The 21,208-nt window shown below is 36.1% G+C and overlaps 1 protein-coding gene across 4 annotated transcripts in view; it reads right to left on the reverse strand.

Moving 5' to 3' along the window:
• Window positions 1-20,978, reverse strand: part of LOC131153158 (serine/threonine-protein phosphatase PP1-like) — a 32,481-nt gene extending 11,503 nt beyond the window's left edge. The window contains exons 1-4 of one of the 4 annotated variants that reach the window (XM_058105276.1): window positions 20,602-20,978; window positions 20,313-20,495; window positions 2,103-2,662; window positions 1,507-1,782 (exon numbers count right to left, since the gene is read on the reverse strand). In XM_058105276.1, the coding sequence (XP_057961259.1) occupies window positions 1,507-1,782; window positions 2,103-2,662; window positions 20,313-20,487 (1,011 nt within the window). In that variant the 5' untranslated portion in view covers window positions 20,488-20,495; window positions 20,602-20,978. Of the gene's footprint in view, window positions 1-1,301; window positions 1,783-2,102; window positions 2,663-20,312; window positions 20,510-20,601 lie in introns of those variants that run through there. The other 3 variants (XM_058105277.1, XM_058105274.1, XM_058105275.1) reach the window with 3 other exon arrangements.
• Window positions 20,979-21,208: the final 230 nt, after the last annotated feature.

Below are 21,208 nucleotides of genomic sequence, written 5' to 3' on the forward strand. Positions count from 1 at the left end.
AGGGAATTTTTTTCTACAGTTGAAATTTCGACAAATTTTGCAAATATTTTGAGATTTCAATAATTTCAAGTGATTTGTGAAATTTTCAACAAAAAATCTAGCAAAACGGAAATTTATCACCTTTTCGATTTTGATGGTGGTTGAAAGTGGAACCTTTGATGGAAACTTCAACAATTTCATGGAAATTTAAGACCATGCTCCCACCCTCTCATGTTTTTCCTTCGATCTACATAGATTCCCAAAGATCCCTCTCTCGACACAGCCATCAACAATCAGCTACATGGGGTGACACAAAGAGAGAGAGAGAGAGAGAGGAGCTCAAAAATTTTAAGATTTATTTTATTCATTGTTTATTTATTTATTTCCTATAACTTTTTTTTTTCAATAGTTCTTCTGGGATTGCCTACATATATTAGTCACCATATTAAAACACGGGAATTTTGGCGCAATGTAAAGAACATTGCATTTCGAATTTCCCCCCCTTGACAAATTTCTCCGTGTATGCATGCATGTGACTACTTCTCTTGTTTTCTTCCGTCTTTCTTCCCATCCTTTCACATCCTTGTTCTTCATCGATATATCTAGGATGCTACATACGACTTTTTCTACTCTTCTCCCCACCCCCCCCTTTTTTTTCTTCCCATCCATTTACATCCTTGTTCTTCATTGGTTTTTATCATTTGCTACAGAAGAGGGCTTAATGTGTTTGTGTGTGTGTGTGTGTGCCCGCACGTGTATTTGAGAACAATACAAGGGGAAGTTAAACATTTGTTGAACTCTAAAGCAGAAGAGCTCACTGATGAAATCTAATTGCAAAATCATTACCAACCTAGCAGGTTTGTATGCATAGGCTGAAATATTCAAGGCTAGGTCCTTAGCAAGGATGTGGTTCTCCTCAAATCAAAATTGGCAAAAGCCATAAGAATGCTATGAGAAAATATATGTTGGTATTTCGTGTTCAACTAGATTTAATTTACACAAGGGAGACCATCTTTAGTCCACAATGTCTCCAGTCTAAAATCCCTTGCTCTTCCAAATGGCAGTTAAATTCTTCAACATCGTAGACCAGCCCCCTCAAACAGGGTTTGATCCTACGCAAACTTAATCATTGACAAAGTATCTACATATTAAGTTTTCTATTATCAATTCTGTTTATTCTGAACTTGAGCATTAAATATTTTTGTTATTTTTCATGACAAAATGGAAATGAAGATCAAAAAACAAGATGATAACTAAATACAAAACATCGCTGACTAAAATTAGGCACAAAGCCTTCAAAACATATTAAAGAAAACGCATACTTTAGGGCCAATAAAAAAGTAACAATGCCATTTAGAAAATTCAATAATTAATGTCACAAGAATGACAACACAAGAAAATCAAGCATACACACCACTTAATATCAGTGGGAATATAGAACATTGAAATATATTCAATGTCACAAATAACCATTCTGCTCTAACAATAAGCATCAGTTCATGTGAAAATAGCAAAGGTCAAAGTTACCTTCACTCCTGCTGGGGGATTTCCAGGTTTAGCCGTGGTTGTGCTCCCAAAGATATTGACACCTGTTGAAGGGTTTCCAGGTTTAGATGTGGTCATGCTCCCAAAGTTGAACTTTGATTTTTTTTCTGCAGGCTTTAATATTTGAAAAGAGCACATTAAAGTATCATCAATGCTCATCATGGCACCGGCATTATCGAACTCCCCACAGTAGTTAGGCGCTGAGAATATGGTTACAAGTCTTCGGTTAGCAAAGAACTCATAGCCATCCTCCACAACCTGTAAAAACAAATAAAAATTATAAATAAATAAAAATCCATTTATAAATAAATGAGTTAAAACCTGACTATTCCTCATATCCTCCATGATCAACTTGTAGAGCTGTATTGAATCGACCAATGGTGCCGGACAAGTATGAAAATTCTCAGCAAATACATTTCAACCATAATAAAAGTAAAAACAAAATAAAATAAAATAAAAAAGAAGCCCAGGGGAATGCATGTATTTGGCACCTGATGGTGCTACAAGTGACAAAAGAGGATATGAATTTGACACTCAAGACTGTAAGCAATGAAATAAACTTCTATGGCAAGTGAAACCTGGTGTGCACGACAAATAAGATCCAAGTCATGCTTCTGCAGAAACTCAGTCACGTTGTCAGGACCAAAAGTATAGGAAACTCCCCTATCATTCATCCCCCAACCCTGAATATCTTTACTAGGATCTGACCAGAGAAGATCACAAAGCAAACCAGCATCTGGTACATCAGTCGGACGTTGCAAATGTCTAATTTGATCCAAATTATGCAGATCTGGAGAAAGGCCACCATGCATGCACAGAATCTTCTCATCAATCAGAGCTGCCACTGGTAGGCAATTAAAACAATCTGTGAAGATCTTCCACAACCTAACATTGAATCTTCTCTTACACTCATCATAAAACCCATAGATGCGGTTTATAGAAGCACATTCATGGTTCCCTCTCAAAAGAAAAAAATTTTCAGGATATTTTATTTTATATGCAAGGAGAAGACATATTGTTTCTAGGCTTTGCTTGCCTCGATCCACATAATCCCCCAAGAATAAGTAATTGGCTTGAGGAGGTAATCCACCATACTCAAAAAGCCTTAACAGGTCAGAATACTGACCATGGATATCACCTGTATACCACAGATAGAACACTTGATCAGAAATATTCAGAAATCTTTCTTTGTTGCAATAAAAATTTGCAATGTAAGCTAAGAAAATCATGGCGTCATAAAAGATTATTACCCAGCTCTACTTATTTGGTCAAATCAGATGAATATTCATAGCTACCCCTAGGGCCTAGGGAAATCAAATAGATCAAAGAGTTTATCGGCATAAAAATTAAAAACTCCAAATTGAAGGATTAACTTGTATAAAAAAGAAAACTTGATGCCAATATGAAATAGCTAATCCAATTTTATTGCATACAATTCACGAAAACTCCAATGGATCTTTAGTTCACAAAGTTAAAACACAATATAAAATTTCAATTCAAATATCTCAATTAAAAACATTAGGACTCATTTGAATCTTTATTTAAAGAAACAACTAAATCTAAGAGATAATTTATAAGCAAGCAAATCAAACCTGTACAAAGATTGTGCAAAGATCAAATCATTCCAAAAATTCAATATATTATGGTCACTAAGAATTTGAAGTGATTTAGCATGATTATGAAGTTCTCCACTTTTCATCTAAAGAGAGGAGATTGCAATTGGTGACAATGAGAGAGTATCTAAATAGTATTCTGAACATATTCATAAATTAATGAACTTATTCAACCTATCATCATATAAACTGCTTTTCAACTTGATATAAATCTGAAGGAATAATTAAGGTGCTGAAAACCGTGTACCGCCTTTTTCAAATAATGTCATGCATCTCAATAAATAATACAATATAAGCACCATAACGTTTCACCTAAGTATGCAAATACCACACAAATTTAAATATAAAAGCATGGAGTAAGTCTAAAATAAACTCAAGGCTAACTCTAGAACAATCAAGGAGGATTTTATAATCATCAAAACTAATATTCATCCTAGCAAGTCTAACAGTCTCCCCACTATTTATTATTGGTTTTTGAGTCTGATCTCTGTTTTGATGCTGACAAACACAAGTGTCTCTTGTGTGTGCCAAGTGTTTTGAACAGGTTTACAATTTAGAATGCACGCACAGAAGAGGAAAATGGATGCCAAAAAGGACTTAAAGCTCACATCATACTGGCGTATTCCATGAAGAGAAGAGCAAAAAAAACAAAGAAGACATTTGTTTATGTCAATTGTAATTGCATTTGGTTTTCATACTTTGGTCTGTAATAGTGCATGCATCTGCATGATATGGACTTAATGCTCAAATAGGTCATAGACGGACCTTAGGACAGACTTCAGTCGACCGATGTTGGGTTTTTAGGCTTAATTAAAAGCCTCGTGCGACCAACCGATTTATGTGTTATAGCCCTTGGTCAGCCGAACATTCTGTTGGTCAAAAAGTCAAAATGTTGACTAAGTCTCGGGCGACCGAACAAAAATGAACGTATCGTCCACAATCGACCGAACCCTGATCATTGACTATTCCACTAGCGCCGGCTGCCCGAACTTATAGTTCAAAATCACCCCGGGCGGCCGAATAGTAAGGACCGGCAAACCGAACAAAGAACCGGACTCCCGAACCCACGAAGGTTGGGAAATCGCCTTGGTTTCAGCCAACCGAACTCACCCACAGGTGCCCGAACCCAATACAGGCTTTGTGTCTAAGAACCGGGCGACCGAATCTCTCGGGTTGCCAAGAATTAATTGCGGTAATTGGGGTTAAAAATTTAATTAAACTTTTTTAAAATCCCCAATATGTTTCCAACAGTCATAATTTTTAGAAAAACTATAAATACCCCTTCATTTGCTTTGATTAGTAACTTTGATTAACTCCAAATTCTCTCTAAACTTTTTGTTAATCAAAGTTCCCTCAAACTAATTTTTATTGATAAAATCATTTCTTTGGGGCAATTTTTTCAAACAAATCTCTCTCAACTCTCTTTTGCTTGTTTATTTCAAAATCATTTTTGAAGAGAATTTTATTTTGGGCGTTTTATTTGCATATACTCACTTGTTATTTATTTACCGAAAATCATTTTTGAGAGTATTGCTTAGGTTTCTCCCGATTATTTTCATAATAAATATTATTGGGAGAAATTATCCATTGCACAAATATTTTTTTTGAGCTTAAACTCCAAATTCTCCAAACGTTTTTATCAGCAAAAATCTTTGATTGGAGATTATATATTTTATACACATATTTTACTCGTGCAAATATTATTTGATAAGCACCCTTACTCTACTGAGCATAACTCATATCATTAAAAAGTGTATTTTGAGCTTAAACGTGTACATCTTTACTTGTATTTTCAAAAACTTTTTATATGTACAAAAATAGTTTTTATTGTACTGGTTGGGTTCAGCCCGGAAATTGAATTAGAGTCTTAGCCCCGGGAGTCTTAGCCTCATAAGTGAGACTAGTTCGATTCAGCCCGAAAATTGAACTGTGGAGTCTCTACCCCGTAAGAGGGACAAGTTGGGCTCAGCCTTATAATTGAGTTTGGGTTTACCTCGCCCCGTAAGGAGAGGTTATAACGGCTTCTACTCCGCCCGTTTAAGTGAGCAGGGATAGTGGAATCCTTGAGAGGTCTGCCAAAGGCGAGGGCGTAGGCTGGTTTGGCCGAATTTCGATAACAAATCTGTGTCACTCTCTCTCTATCTCATTTATATTTTCGCACTTAAATTTCTATATGTGTATGTTTGTTTATTCACGATTACAATTATTTGCATGGACACATTTAAATTAAATGAGATATACTGCACACATGTATGCCCGAACTCATAGTTTAATTATTTTACACACACGCGTATACATTGAATGAGATATGATTGGTGAATCGGCGAAATGTTTAAATTAGCCAAAAAGTTTTTAAAACCCAATTCACCCCCCTCCCCTCTTGGGATCACACAAATTCCAATATTTATGATGAAAAAATTCCCAAAATATAAACGATTCAAGGGAGGATGTTCCTCAAAATAAAGTGGCTACCACTCATGCTATATTCATTCAAAAAAACTTAAAATACAGCAAAATGTTTATATGCAAGGTACAAGACCAATAATACCAAGATTTCATGATCCAAGTTCACAATCAAACTTCATGACATGAACTTACATAATCCATAATTCATAACATCGGTTAAGATAACGCCATAATCATAATACCAAAATTATCCCCCATTTTTGTTATAATCTATTAAGAGAAGAGCAGAGGCTCCCTATTAGAAACCTAAACAAATACAAAATTAGGTACAAAGCTGATTATAGCAGGTAATAAGGAACAAAATAAGGAAAAAAATGCACAAAAAATAAGAAATTTAGTCAATTATAGAAACAGCATAAATGCATTATAATCATGGTTTTAAATAACGTCCGCGACCATTATGCAATGCTGTTACGTAACGGTTTTTAGGGTTACTGATACCGTTACACACCGCGAAATTGGTGGGAAGAAAAATCACGGCTGCAGCGGCTGTTATGGACCGCGACCGTTATGTAAAGGCCGCTATGGCTGTTACGTAACCACTTCAGGATTGTTACTCCAAAATATTTATTTTATTTTCTACTTTTTCTTCTCACTTTTTCCCCCTTTCATAAATCATTCTCAATATACAATGTGGCGAGAGGGGGGAAAATTATAATGATGACAATGATACGAAATTTACTAATTCTTTAAATACTCACAAGAGATGCATTAATTAACAATTTGAAAATGCTAACTTGTTAGGAAATATTTTATATTTATAATATTAGTAATGTGATATTTATGTCCTATATTTTTCAACTTCAACCTTCTTTCTTTTCTAGCTATTTTATATTTGTATTATTCATATGTCTTATGTGTCTAATAGATTAATGGAGTGTATAATGTATTTTGTTTTATTAATTAATTTAGCACACATAAGAATTTACACATATAAGAACAATGAGAACTATAAATACGCACACAAGTAATGTTTCTATCAATGGTGGTTTAAAACAAATGTAAACTTGTTGCCCTTACCAGATACCTTAGTTACTCGAACTAAAGGATCCAAAATACACAAACTCTTTCTAAGAAGGGCTAAAAGCTTAAAACATTCAAGTACGCTAATACGCACAAGGTTGTGGGCGCTTCAAAAAAATTCACGACTGTTACACCCGCTTCCCCTTATGTAACATCCACTACTCCCGCTTCCTATTACACCCATTACCGTTACGTTACGCTACCCACTACCACGATTTATAACCATGATGATAATAATCAAGGAGGTGAAGTCAAGGGCTCATGAAACATAAGGCTCTATAGGTGTGCATCAAAGGTATTAGCAATGAAGGGTGCAGACACAGAGGGGCTAGGTGCCTAGGCCCAATGGGGCTTTCCCTTTCTTCTTCCAGCCAATGCACCTTGATAGAAGAGAAGGTGATGCATGAGATGCTGATTGTAGATATTTTCATATACCCAGCCCCAATAGTATGGTTAAATCTACATCTTAGCTGCACTTTAACAGACAAGACTTCCTACATATCTGGTAATATGAATTTTCCCTGCAAATTCCCTCTCCTCACAAATACTCCCATCTCTTGAAAAGTATATACTTCACAATCTTGTTCTGAAAGGTCCTGATCTCGCGCAAAGGACCCATGGACGAATCTCTAATTAGGATGCTAACATTATGTGACATATTCTCCACAAACAACCCATAAATCTGCCCCAATACATATTCCCAACATGGAATCCTTGAAGTCCCAAACCAGCTCACCCTACGGCATGACCCCTCACACCCTTGTCTTTGATGTCATTGGTGTAGATTTCAAATAAGAATTATACTAGGGTATATGGATGAGCAGATCATGTTGTTATCTCACACAAAGGACCCATGGACCAAGTCTCTAACCAAGATGCTAAGACCAAGTGGCATATTCTCCACAGACAACTCATAAATCCACCCTCGTTCAAACTCCACTGCAAGGAATCCTTTCTCCAAAAACCCTCACCCTTACCTCTAAGGCCACAGGTGTAGATTTCAAACAAGAATTATCTTATTGTATACATGATGAACATATCGACAGTTAGCATCTCATGCATCGCCTAGCCACTCCATGCCTGCACCCCTCTCTACTTATTCCTTTGATGCACACCTACAGTGCCTCATGCGTCATGGGTCCTCCACTTCACCTTCTTGACTATCATGCATTTATGTTGCTTCTGCAATTTACTAATTTTCTGATTTTTTGAAGAATTTTATTTTGTTAGTTCTATGCCAAATTTTGTACTTGTTTAGCTTGCTTAAGGGGAGCTTCTACTCTTCCCTTTTCTTGTTGACAAAAAAGAAAAAGGAAAAATTTTGGTATATGATCATTTCATTATGGACCTATGGTAACCCTTGGTATGAATCATGGATTGCGGTAAGTTCTTGTTGTAAAACTTGATTGGAAACTTAGAGCGTGGAAATTCTGGTATTACTAGTATTTCACTTTATGTAGACTTTGCCTGCTTTGTCATAAGTTTTCAATGAATATGACATTTGAGGGGAAGCCACTTTATTTTGGCAACATCCTCCCTTCAATCATCTATTTTTGGCATCTTTTCACCTTGAAAAAGGGGATGACTGTTGGGCTTGCTAGAATTGATATAAATTTTGATAACTATAAAAAAAACCCCTTCTTCATTCTAGAACTTATCAAGTTTAATTTAGACTTACCCCATGCTCTTATCCTTAAATTTGTGTGACATTTGCATACTTGGGTGAGACATGTCGTTAGGTGCCTATATTGCATATAAATTGCCATGAATGATATTATTTGAAAAAGGTGATATATTGCTGTCAGTACCTAATTATTCCTCCAGATCTATATTATCTTGAAAATCAGTTTCTATGATAGTTTGTATAACTTCATTAAATTGTGAATAAGTTCAAATTTCAATTTAGATATTCTGAGTCACTAATGGTAATCTCCTTTCATTAGATAGAAAGTGGGGAACTTCATAATCTTGCTAAATCACTTTAAATTTTCAGCAACAAAAACAAATCAAATTTTTGGGATGATTGGACCATGCATAATCTTGGTAAATCTTTGATTCATATATTGCTTCCTTATTTATCGATTATCTCTTTGATTTATTTATTGCCTTGAAAATAAATTCAAATGTGTCCTAATGTTTCCAATTGAAATATTTGAATTTATGCTTAAATATTGTTTTACCTTAGTTTCTATAGGACGAGATACTTTAAGATATGGATAATTTTGACCTTGTGACTTAGCCATTGGAACATTGACAATCACATAGTTAGCTACAATGTGGCTGCAATTAGCCCGCATGATAGAGGTGTGGGGTATGGGCCAATCAGAGTCGAAAATAGCACTTAGGCTACTATAGACTAAGGGATTTGAGTTGCACTTTCACTATCACTAACATCTTTTGGTGCAGCAGCAGGCACTCAATCTTATGAGTGGGGTTCAAAGTAAAGGTTGTGGGTTCAACTCCTAGAACCAGCAGCAGTTGCTATAGGGGAGTAGCCAAGGTGTAGCACCAACCAGCCTATGTAGTAAAAGCAGGGGTTAGGCCATTCACAATCCAAATGTAACGCTTGGACTGTCGTAGTTTAATGGATTTGAAAAGCAGTCTCATTAGTAGCTACAGATTCTGGTGAAGTGACAAAGGCTCTTTACATGACCTTTAGTTAATTAGAGTAAGTCTATGGCAACAAAGGCAGATACTTGTCAATTCATGCATAGACCACCAGTTTTCTAATGGTACATATTACAATTACTGAAAAAGACTTCACAATAATGAGTTGTGAAAAATAATCAGCCATGGCTTGTGAGTGCACACATCCACTAGAATTATTAATGAAAAAATAGTGCAATTAACATAAAGGCAATGAATTTGTTATACTATGCATTATACCATAATGACTATACCAAATTCTATTGTTATGCTGCAAAAGATATTAGGGATAAGCTTGCTGCTATACATGAAAATAAAAGCCACAATGAACTAGATGATCAAACCAAAGTGCTAACTTGTGCTTTGTTACACAAGATAGTCGCAATGTCAGTGAATCTTCCAAAAAATGAAATTTTCTTTACTTCCTTTGGTTTACATGATGCTTATGCAAAACTGTACAATGAATTTAAGAAATTGGCCTTGACAAATATTGAATTGAGAAAAATAAACTCATATCTTAAACGTGAAAATGTGTTTTTAAAAAAGGAGAATGAAAATCTTTTAAAAAATTATAACTTTGAAAATTATAATTGAGAATTTTAAAAGTATTGAGGACTTAGAAAAACAAAAAATAAGGACTTCATAGAAGAAGATGAACCTTTGGAAAGAAAAAAAAAAGTAATTACAAAGTGAAAATAAAACTTTCAAAAATGAAATGAAACCTTGAAACAAAAAATTGATTCCCTCACAATGATCTTTCAAAGTTCTCCAAAAGAAAGAAAATTTAGATCTTTTTCTTGGGAAGGAACATTGTGTTTTTCAAAAGAGAATAATTGGATTTAACCTATCTAAGAAGCAAAAAGAATGCAATAAACTTTCGATTCCAAAAGAATTTTTATGTTGAAGAACTAAATTCCACAGACCCAAAGATAAAAGTAGCAAAAAGCACCTTGATAATTCATTCGTGCACCAAAATTCAACAGGAAGAAACAACACCACTCCTAACAAGCCAGAGCGTCAGTATCCAACACATGTCAGAAATTAATTTTAATATTGCTATTTTCGAACATGCTTTTGACACTCCTGGACACTTCGTAATGCAGCACCAACATGTCCCAAGACATTTCAGCAAACAATATGAATTTTGTTTTCTTTGATCACTTCATACAAAACAAAACAAAAAAAAGTAGAGAGAAAGAGAGAGACAGAGGCAGGCAGAAGACTCAACATTCCACCCGAGTTTGGAGCCCTAGTGCGAGCACAACTGGCTCATCCTCCCATCCAAGCCATTGGACCTTTCATTCTGTTTTGGGAGTTGGAGATGCCCATCCCTTCTTTCTTCAAGTAAAAGTGCTACACATCTGTTAAGCCTCAAAGACCAACGAATCATAGAATCCTTGAAGGCCAACCAGCCCTTCCTGTTTCATTCGACTTCAAACCCAGCCGCAACAGGCCACAGCAGTAAGTCCATGCTTCACTCCATTCCCTCCCCCTCCCCCTTCTCCCCCCCCCCCCCCCCCACGGGGGATGGTTAATTTGGCAGTTCCCCAAGGGCTACTGCCCACATAAATATTTTACTGTTTTTCTTTTTCTTTTCTTTTTTGTCTATTTGTTTTAAAAAATTGATGGGTGAACTGCCTCACAACTTTCTTGCTTATTTGCTTTCATTTGTTTGTTTTTATGATAAATGGACGATATTTAGTCAGTCAGTATTAGAATAGTAGGTTTCATTTGATTAAATTGTTTGCGATAAATGGATGATATATTGATATTAGTATTAGAATATTAGATTATTAATTACTTGTAGAGTACATTGAAGTAGCATGCATTCTGTAATTCTTTGATCAGTAATGGCTTCAGAGAGATTATCATCCTCTACTTTATCACCAGCAAATTTGCACCTGATGCCTTGGGTGATAATGCCCCTATTTGGGCTTATGTAAACTAGTGAGATTAAATAGGGGAGGTGGAAACTCTATTGTCAGCAGCCCTGTAAAGGCTCATTCTAGGCTAAAAGCTCATTTACAGAAAACTTTGAGGGTAGGAATAAGGGCGGTCCTAATGTGTCTAAGGAATATGTCACAGAAATGCAGAGATTGCAAAATGAAGCAGAATATACAAGAAGGCTTAAATAAGAAATGTTGCCTTGTCCAGCTTTGCCTACCTCAGACGCATCTTTCTTTAAGAGGAAAAAGTGGCTGCAACTAGAAATTCTCCATTGTAGAAGACTTTTCAAATGGAAGCTAACAACCATATGAAATACTTAATTACAAGGATGTTTTATTCAGGTGGTCTACCCTTTCGCTTTGACAGAAATCCATATTATGTGGAAGCATTTACTTATGCAGCCAACAACACTCTTGTTGGTTTTGTTCCTCCCAGGCATAACGCTTTGAAAATTTACAAAAGGATAAGGTACATAGTCAGAGAAAGTTGTGGTCAGCCTAGGAGACTTGAAAAGAAAAAGGGGTCGGTATTGTAACAAATGGGTGAATCGATCCACACACACACACACACAAAAATACGGCCACTGATTAATTTTATGGTCACTGATTAATTTTACGGATTTTTTTTTGTAGGGGAGTGTGGGTGGTGGATGAGGGGAACTAATTTTCTCAAAGGCCATTGATGGCACAAGGGAATACAAGGGCAAACACTACACTACATTGATATATTAATGTTAAATGATGTAGGAGAGGTTAGATCAGAAAATGTTATCCAAATCATGACTAATAGTGCAACTGTGACAAAGGCTGCAGGGTCAATTGTGGATAGTTGACCATGCAGCCTTCCATGTCCCACAGCCAGCAATGGCTCAAGAGGGTACAAATCATGTTGCTCCACACGTAGATGGTGAAATTTCTGAGAAAGGAATAATTATATGTAAAGTTTTTTTGGCCGACCTGAGAATATAAGGAATGCAAAGGTGGAATTTGATAGGTTGTTTAGTTTCACGTATGCATTTGATGGCCCCAAATTCATACAAAACAAATGGATTTTAGAACCAGACATTTGGTAGTATGTCCACGGTTCATTAGCACGTATGCTTCAATCATTAGCCTTGAAGCTTCTAGGATAACCTTGCTCGTCTTGTTGTTGTAAGTGCAATTGGAGTACATATTCATTTATTCACTCATTGAAGAGGAATAAGATGGAGGGCAAAAGTGATGAAGATTTGGTAAATATCCATATCGATCTTCTGCAAGGAAAACTGAAGAATGCAAGAAAGAACCAAACTAATTGTAGGGCACTGAATAGTTGGGATGAACCATTTGGACATGCTGAGGTGCTTGAGCCCGCTAGAATTCCCCCTGATGAACCAGATTAAAGGCGCCATGTTTTTAAAAGATGGTGATGATGCATAGTTGATACGTGTCTTCTCTCATTTTCCAGTTTTCCTTATGTGTACTTGGACAAATGTTTTCAATGTTTCAAATTGAAGATAGCTAGTTGTACACTGCTTAGATGATTTTTGGGTTGTTAATAACAGTAGAATAATAATATTCTCTAATATGAATGTAGTTGTATTTTATGGTTGTGCAATTGATAATTGCACATGAATGGTTCCTATATTTTAATATTAAATTAAAATTACCTCCATATTTGTCATCTAAAAAGATAAACATGTCCAAATATATATTTTTTATATTAATTATTTAATGTATCCCAACCATGTCATAACCTCCTTTTTTCCCAAAATCACCATAGCTATGTCAGTATCATGGTGTATCCATGTCTGCTTCCCAGATAATAAGAAATTTGTGAAGCCAGCAAGAAAATGAGAAACACTTTTGATGGTAGAACTTTGAGACTAAAGAACAAAAATTGATGAGAAATTTTCTATAACATAAACCAAGGTATTATTTTCTTATCTCCATCGTTTGAATGTGTTAGAAAAGGAAAATATAGTGACCTCAATGTTTATCGTGAACACTTGCTCATTGCTGTAAAAATATTTTTTTCCATTCCCTATCTTGATTAGCAATAGTTTTGCCCTTATCAATTTAAATTATGCATAAATTTAGGGAGAGCAATAGCTAGATTTATTTAATTTGTACATATGTCTTGATAACAACATACTTGTTTTGATTTAATAGACATGCTTAATAATTATATCCCTCATAATATGCTTTAAAAAATTGATTTTTGATACTTTTTTACTTTAGTGCATGCTTTATTATATTGCTCATATGTTGTTGTTCTACATTAAAAGTATATTAAATAAATAGACATAGTTTGCGAAAAAGAAAAAACATTTTCTACATTAACAATGGGGCAATAGAAGAAAAACAAAATAAACGTGTGATATTGTTACCTTTGTCAGTTATATTGAATTGGAATTTATTTCTCACATTTTCTTGATATACTATGTTTTGAAGCTTTTTTTGACATATCGGGTTGGATTAGTTGTCCTTAATAATAGGAAAGGAGCTTTCTTCCCTCCAGGGGAACCTATTACCCTCATTCACACTTGTCTATCTTTTATACCTTTGTATTACCTTTCTCCGTTTAGAATCCTGTGAGGCCAGCAAAGCTAATGAGGGATTTCTTATGGCCGAGTGGAGGGGAGGGGGGCTAGAGATCATCTTGTAGTGTGAGAGACTGTGTGTAGGCCTAAAAGGCAAGAAGGCTTGGGTTTGGGTGGTTTGGTATCCAAAAACATCTCTTTGGTGGGAGAACAGTTATGGTGCTTCCATTTAGAATCTAATTCTCTTTTGCATAAGGAAATTCAAAGTAAATTTGGAATACTACAAAATCAGTGGGATGCTCAAGTAGGAAATAATATTACTTATTCAAGTCCGTGGGAGTTTGTATCTCAGATTTATGATTATTTCCTTAATAAGGTCCAGTGTACAAGTAGGTAATGGGGAGCGAATTCATTTTTAGGACCATTGGGTGGGAGATAGGCCTTTGTCTACAAAATTCCCTCATTTTTTCATTTATCTAATCTCCAAGATACTCCTACTTCCAACTTTTTTCTTTCACAAGAACAAAGACATTCTTGTAATTTTCATTTTGGGTTGATAAGAGTCTCCCTCTTTTCAACAAGAATCACCTTTCTAGTCATCAAGCTATCTTGCAAACCTTTCCACAACTCAATCCCACACTGATTTGAATTTGAAGTGAAGCACTAAGGTACACGTCATCAGAAGATTCCCAACCATAAAAACAAGATTTGCTCCTAACCTCTCCATATTCCTCACTTTCCTCACCAAAAAAAAACACTCACTCTCTTTTAGAGGTTATTCATGAGCCACAAAAAAGCTTCAAACCATAAGAAGACACACCTAAGACACCACAGTTCTTCTTCTTTAGCCATGCAAAAAAATGATGGTATCATCCACAAAGGCAAATGAGACACTTCCATGCTAGAGTAACTGGATGGCCTGATGACCCAACTCTGAAGCCCTTAATGATACCCCAACTCATTGCTTTTTAATCAAGAAAGCAAAATAGCACCTCCATTACTACAATCAAAAAGGAGGGTCTCCTTGTCTAAACCCTCTTGAGCTCAGCAAGAAGCCTTTCAGAGTTCCATGGATGATGATTGAGAATTCTGAACAGAAGCAATAAAAAATCTAACCCATTTCTTTCACCAAGGCACAATGCCAATTGTTCCAAGAATATGAAGCAGAAAATTCCAACAAACATGGTTGTGGACTTTTTTTCCGGATTCATACTCCAAATTAATATGAATGTGTTCAGCTCTCTGAATCTAGAAATCAATGCATTCATCTGCCACAAGGGCAGCCCCCAATATCTGCTGTCCAGTGTCCAGGAACAAAATCATGATGCGTGTCGGACAATTTTCTCCATAATCTCTTTCACCTTCCGAGGAAAACTGCTGTAGGACAAGAAGCAAGGCCTTGAGTAGATCCTTGAAGGAGAATAATTAAGAAGAGTAGAGTTAAGGAATTGTTGCGTTAAATTAGTAGTTTATTATGTGTATTTGGTATTAATTAATATAGGATTATGTGTATTTGGGGGTTGTTCGTAATATTTGTGTATAGTAGGGGTATATTTGTAATGTAATGTAGTTTTAGAGGTTTAAGTGTAATTTCATGTAAAGAGGCTTTCTTATAATAGTGTGTGAAAGCCATGTTGTCGGCAGTTAATGAATTTGAATTGTTGAATTGAACATGAGTTCCCCCCTGGTATCTCCCCTCTCCTCCCTTTCCTTTCCTTCCTCTCTTCTATTTCTTCTAATCTCTCCCATGGCTGCAGAACCTTGATGGTGCCCCTACATCATTTGGTATCAAAGCCCAACTTCAATCTCCATTCTACCATTTCAATCCCCCCATCGTCCCCTTCTCTCCTCCTCTGTCCTATACTCCCCCCCTCCCCCCTTTTCTCCTAATTTTCTCAATTCTCTCTATTTCTGATTTCTTCTCTTCTCCTCTCTTCTCTATTCTGATCTCCTATTCTGTCCCTAATCCTTTGCCACCCAGCAACCTTCTGCCCTCTTGCTTCTTTTCTCTTTCTCTTCTCCTTTTCTTCTTCTTCTCTTTATTTCTCTCCCATAACTCTCTCAACTCTCTCTCTCATTTCTGAATTCTGTGGCTGTCTCTTGGCAATTTCTGGCAGTTACTGTCTAGCAACTCCTCCAACCTCCCATCTTCTTCTCCTCTCTCTCTCTCCAAATTACAGTATTAAAAAAAAAAACACCACCGTAATGCAGTTTCTAAGCTTTTCAGAAATTCCACTCATGTCCCCAAATCTTGAACACCACTTTCCAGCAAACATCCTGCAAAACCACCCACACCACCAAAAACAAAACCCTCCGAAACCCTTCCCCTCAAAATTTCATCATTGTCCGACCACCGGAGGAACCGTGCCGGCCAAAATTTCTCCAGCCATCAGCACTTAGAAAACTCTCATCTCCTATGTTTTTCTCCCAACATAACCACCACCAATAAACTCCTCATCCCCTGATTTCCCCTCAACCCAAGTTTCATCACTGGAGGTGCCTCACTGGCGCACGCGCCCCATGCACCAGCAACCTGTGACTGGAAAGCTTCCACAGTGTTCTGCTATTTCCAGTCTCGCGAAAAATTGCTTCAGCCACGAGATTTTGTATTTTATCATTTTGATCGCGAACACAATATATTGTAAGCAAGCCCGATAATTTGGCACAAATTCGTAGAAGTTGTTGCTGCCAGCATAAAAAAATCAGGTTTTGTTGTTGTAACTTGTGAGTTTTCTTCATGAATTTGTTTCATTTCAGCAGGACAATCAATATCAAGGTGAATTAAAGATATTTCTTCAAAATTTAGAGTTAAGAGTATGGGTTTGCACAATAAGTTTGAGAATTGAAGGCAAGTTGTGTTAAAGGGCTGTTGGTGATATATGGCTGTAGCATATTGCATAAATCCAGCAATATGGTGACAAATTATAGGACAAAGTAATGGCATTTATCATACCTTGGGCACAATTTCAAGCTCTTCAACAACTATCTCAATGTGGAGAAAAGGTTTGCAAAATCATAGCAACGCTGTAAATGAAAAACCTCATTTCTTCCAAACACATATTTCCCCACTATCTCAATAAAATAAATATGTCCTAAATTAATCAATTATAGCAAACCCAAAACAAATGTTTATGAAAAGCTAAATGTGATTAACAAAAGTTGTTGGCCTAACAAGGCTTACGAATCTTATTTTGATGATAACAAATCAAGGGAAATTAACATGTTTTGGATGAAGTGATGATGTTTCAGGAATCAAGCATTAAAGTCAAGATCAAGAGTGCATTGATAGCCTACATTCCAAAAAAGTGATCAAAAGAAAACTCAATAGATCAAGTTTGTCAAATCTTATGAAAGCTTAAAGACTTCTGAAGCTCAAAGTCAAGATGGACTCAAAGCAATGTATACATGAAGACTTCACACTTAGAGAGTTTAAGTTTTAAGGAAAGTCTTATTTATGTACTTCAATTTAAGATCAATACGGATGCTTTGAAGTTCTTTAGGGATGATTACGGACTTAGAGACCTATTTTTAAAACCTTGGGAAACATATTTTTCAAATTTCAAATCAAAGATTCCAAGATTAAAAGCTAAAAGAGTTTTCGGAAACAAAATCTTAAAAACTGTTAAAATGCATGCTCAGGCGACTGACTAGGTTTCATCAAGCGACTGACAAATTATATGGTTTTTAAGAAAGGCAAACAAAACCGTAACAGGCACCTCACAAAACATTCTCAGGCGACTGACAGTAGTCAGGCAACTGACAGAGCATTGTCAGGCGACTGACAAAGCATTGACTTTTGAAATACGCTGAGTTTTTAATGCGACAGGCGACTGACACCTTTTGATCAGGCAACTGACGTTTGTATTTTTTGAAATAAATCAGCGTTGAAAAGTCTTCAAAAATGTTTGCTTGGGCTCCAAACTTTGTAAATACTTGGGAAATACTCCAAGTAAACTTGGGCAACAAGGAATTACTTTTAGAACTCTATAAATACATGGAAGACCAAAGGATTTTTATAACAACAACTACAAGTAATCAAGCAATCAAAGTCTCTAATTCTCAAAGCTTGCTCACTCACTCATTCTTGCTGAAGTTATACTGAACTCCTGCTGATACAACCACTCGGGTCTTGTGTTCTTAACAAGCTTCTTTCAATCTAAAGAAGAACCCGGAGATTAATTTCTTGAGCTTCAAATTCATTCTTTATTGATATTTAAATTTGAAGTATATTAGTGCTCTAACTTGTACTAATTAGTTCTATTGTAAGAGTATCTTTGTACACAAGAATTTGTTCTTATTTCTTGTTATTTTTTACGGTTCAGGTTGTTGAATGGTTGAACCGAGCATGGGGTATCGCTTGGAGAGGAAGGCTCTATCCTATTAAAGGAGTGTAGTAAAGGTTTGTTACATCCATAAAGAAGTGGTATAGTGGAATCCTTAGGTGTGTTGCCTAAGGCGAGGACGTAGGCGGGTATAGTCGAACCTCGTAAAAACTCAGTGTCATTCTATTCCCTGTTCTCTTTAAATTTCAGCACTTATAAACTGCGTAGTTGTGTACTTAATTTGCTGGATATTAATTTGTCTTTAGGAATTGCGGAAACCATAAGGGAGTACGTTGATTGATCAATATATTGCGAAAACCACAAGGAAGTACGTTGATTGATTAATACCAAAACTCATTAATATATTGGTTGGTTACATACTTAATTTAAGATATTTAATTGATACCAATATTTGAACTTTGGAAGCTTGGTTGGATTTTCTATTTTATTTCATATTGCAATATCAAGCTTACTTCATTGATTGGTTTGAGTGTTGGTTGTTACAAATCAATTGTACTTTAGAAGTTGATTGTTGTGATTATAATAATTACTCAAATTGAAAAAGGGGTTAATACTTAACTAAAAGAACTTGTAAAATAAGAATTTAAAAACAAAGTTTTAAAAACCCAATTCACCCCCCTCTGGGGAGTACACTTTACCTTTTCAATTGGTATCAGAGCGAGGTTACAGCAAATCTTAATTTAGAAGCTATATAAAGATCTATGGCACACCTAGGCATATCTCCCTTTGCCGAGGGTCAATCCTCAACTAGACCTCCTATCTTTTGTGGGATTAATTATACCTTTTGGAAACAAAGAATGAGAATCTATCTACAAACTATGGATTGGAAAGTATGAAAAGTTGTCACACATGGTAACCTTATCCCAACTAAAATTGTGGATGGTAAAGAAATACCTAAAGAAGAAAAGGAGATGACCAACAATGATGATAAGATGTTGCAAGTAAACTCAAGTGCTATAAATGCATTATATTGCGCCCTTGATGTAAATGAATTCAATAAGGTCATGGCATGCAAAACAACCAAAGAAATATGGGATAAATTAGAAGTAACCTATGAAGGAACAATTGACGTGAGAGACAATAGAATTGACATGCTCACTAGTGAATATGAAGCCTTTAGGATGAACCCAAATGAAACTATCACTAGTATGTACACTAGGTTCACTCATATAATAAACTCCCTCAATGCCTTAGGAAAAAACTACTCTACATATGAGATGATCCGAAAAATCCTTAGAGGACTTCCACCAATTTGGTAGCCTAACGTCACAGCAATTACGGAAGAAATAAATCTCAAAAATACATCCCTAGATGAATTAATTGGATCGCTTCTCACCTACGAGATGGCTATGAATGAAAGGGATTCTGAAAATAACAAACAAAATAAATCAATAGCCCTTAAAGCTGCAAAAGAAAGCTCTAGTGAAGAAGAAGATAATAAACTAGAAGATGATGAAATAGTATTGCTCACTAGAAGACTCGGAAAATTCTTTAAGAAAAATAAGAAATTTGCTAGAAAGTTTAGATGTGCAAAATCTGAAAAAGGAGAAACTAGTAAAAAGGAAACTAAGAATGAACCTCCTACTTGTTACAATTGGAAAAAGGTTGGACATATTAAACCTAATTGTCCACGGCTCAAGAAAAACAAAAAGAAGAAGAAGAAGACTATGAAAGCTATTACATGGGATGACACGATTATTTCATTGATTGGTTTGAGTGTTGGTTGTTACAAATCAATTGTACTTGTGAAATCGATTGTTGTGATTATAAAATAACTCAAATTGAAAAATGAGTTAATGCTTAACTAAAAGAACTTATAAAACAAGAATTTAAAAAGAAAGTTTTAAAAACCCAATTCACCCCCTCTTGGGAGTATACTTTAACTTTTCAAAAGCAAACAAATCCACTCCAAATTAACCAATTCAGCACCCACAACACATATTCATCAAAAAGAAATGCGGTATAAACAAAAGGCGAAAAAAAAAACCCAAAGCAAATTCAATATAAATGTTTTCAACCATCTCCACGAGGGAGAGAGAGAGAGAGAGAGAGAGAGAGAGAGAGAGAGAGCATAGCGCATTCCAGATTGCGACCATTATTAAAACACAAAATATTACCAAAAAAAGGGAACCTATAATTTCAACCACAATATCTCAATTTTAATCAATGAAGCGAATATCCAGAACAGGAACTCATCAAACCAATAAGTGGGAGTCGATGAAAATATACCGCATATCTTAATGGGTGCTTCGAGCTCTAACAGATTGGGCTGTTGCAAGAAAATCTCCCTGGAAACTACACAGAGTTGCCGGATCTCGGACTCGGACAGCTGGACCTGCTTCCCCGGCCGGCCGCGAACTTCAAGAAGGCGATTGATAACGTCATCAAGAACAGAAAGGTCCATCACACACCCTGAAAGTCAACCTCTGTACTGGGTCATTCGAGATTTCAGAATATACGTAAGAGGAGAGCTATTGCCAAAGAGGGTAGTGCAGAGAACAGTGAAGAGAGTATTTACCTGCTTACAGGAATGGGATAATCGCCGTTTTATGTGTTCAAAGGCGTCGTTTGGCGATCGTAGAAGATTGGGAACATTTTGGTCGATCGATGAGTTAGAGCGGAGGTCTCTGCAGCACAGCAGAGCAGCGCAGAGAGAGAGAGAGAGAGAGAGAAACGCGGGATCGTCCAAAGGGCCAACCAGGCTAACCTAGAGGGAGGGCGTGGTGCGTTCTGGAAGTAGTGGGGGTTGTGCGCCGGGCGTGGACATTTTGACTATTGAATGAGCCAATGGTGGTCGGCTGTCGGGCGCCAGTCAAGTTGCACACGCGGTTTTATTTTATAGAATATACATACATATATATACAGACACAAACATTTGGTGGAATCAAAATTTATAACATGGGAAGAGTGAAGACAAACAAATGAAGAGAAGCACAAGATCGGAGGTAAGGTACAATGAACAGATTTGTAAGGGACTATTAAATTGCGCTATATGTAGCTCATTTATGACAATCAGAGTAGGAGAATAGAGGAGAGAATAGTGACAATAGATATTAAAGTTGTAATGCTAGTTGTCGTAATTCGAAGAACATTGTGTGCACTATTAAACAAAGTATAGGTTTAAG

Source organism: Malania oleifera, chromosome 4, assembly GCF_029873635.1.
Source record: "Malania oleifera isolate guangnan ecotype guangnan chromosome 4, ASM2987363v1, whole genome shotgun sequence".
Classification (NCBI taxonomy): Eukaryota; Viridiplantae; Streptophyta; class Magnoliopsida; order Santalales; family Ximeniaceae; genus Malania; species Malania oleifera.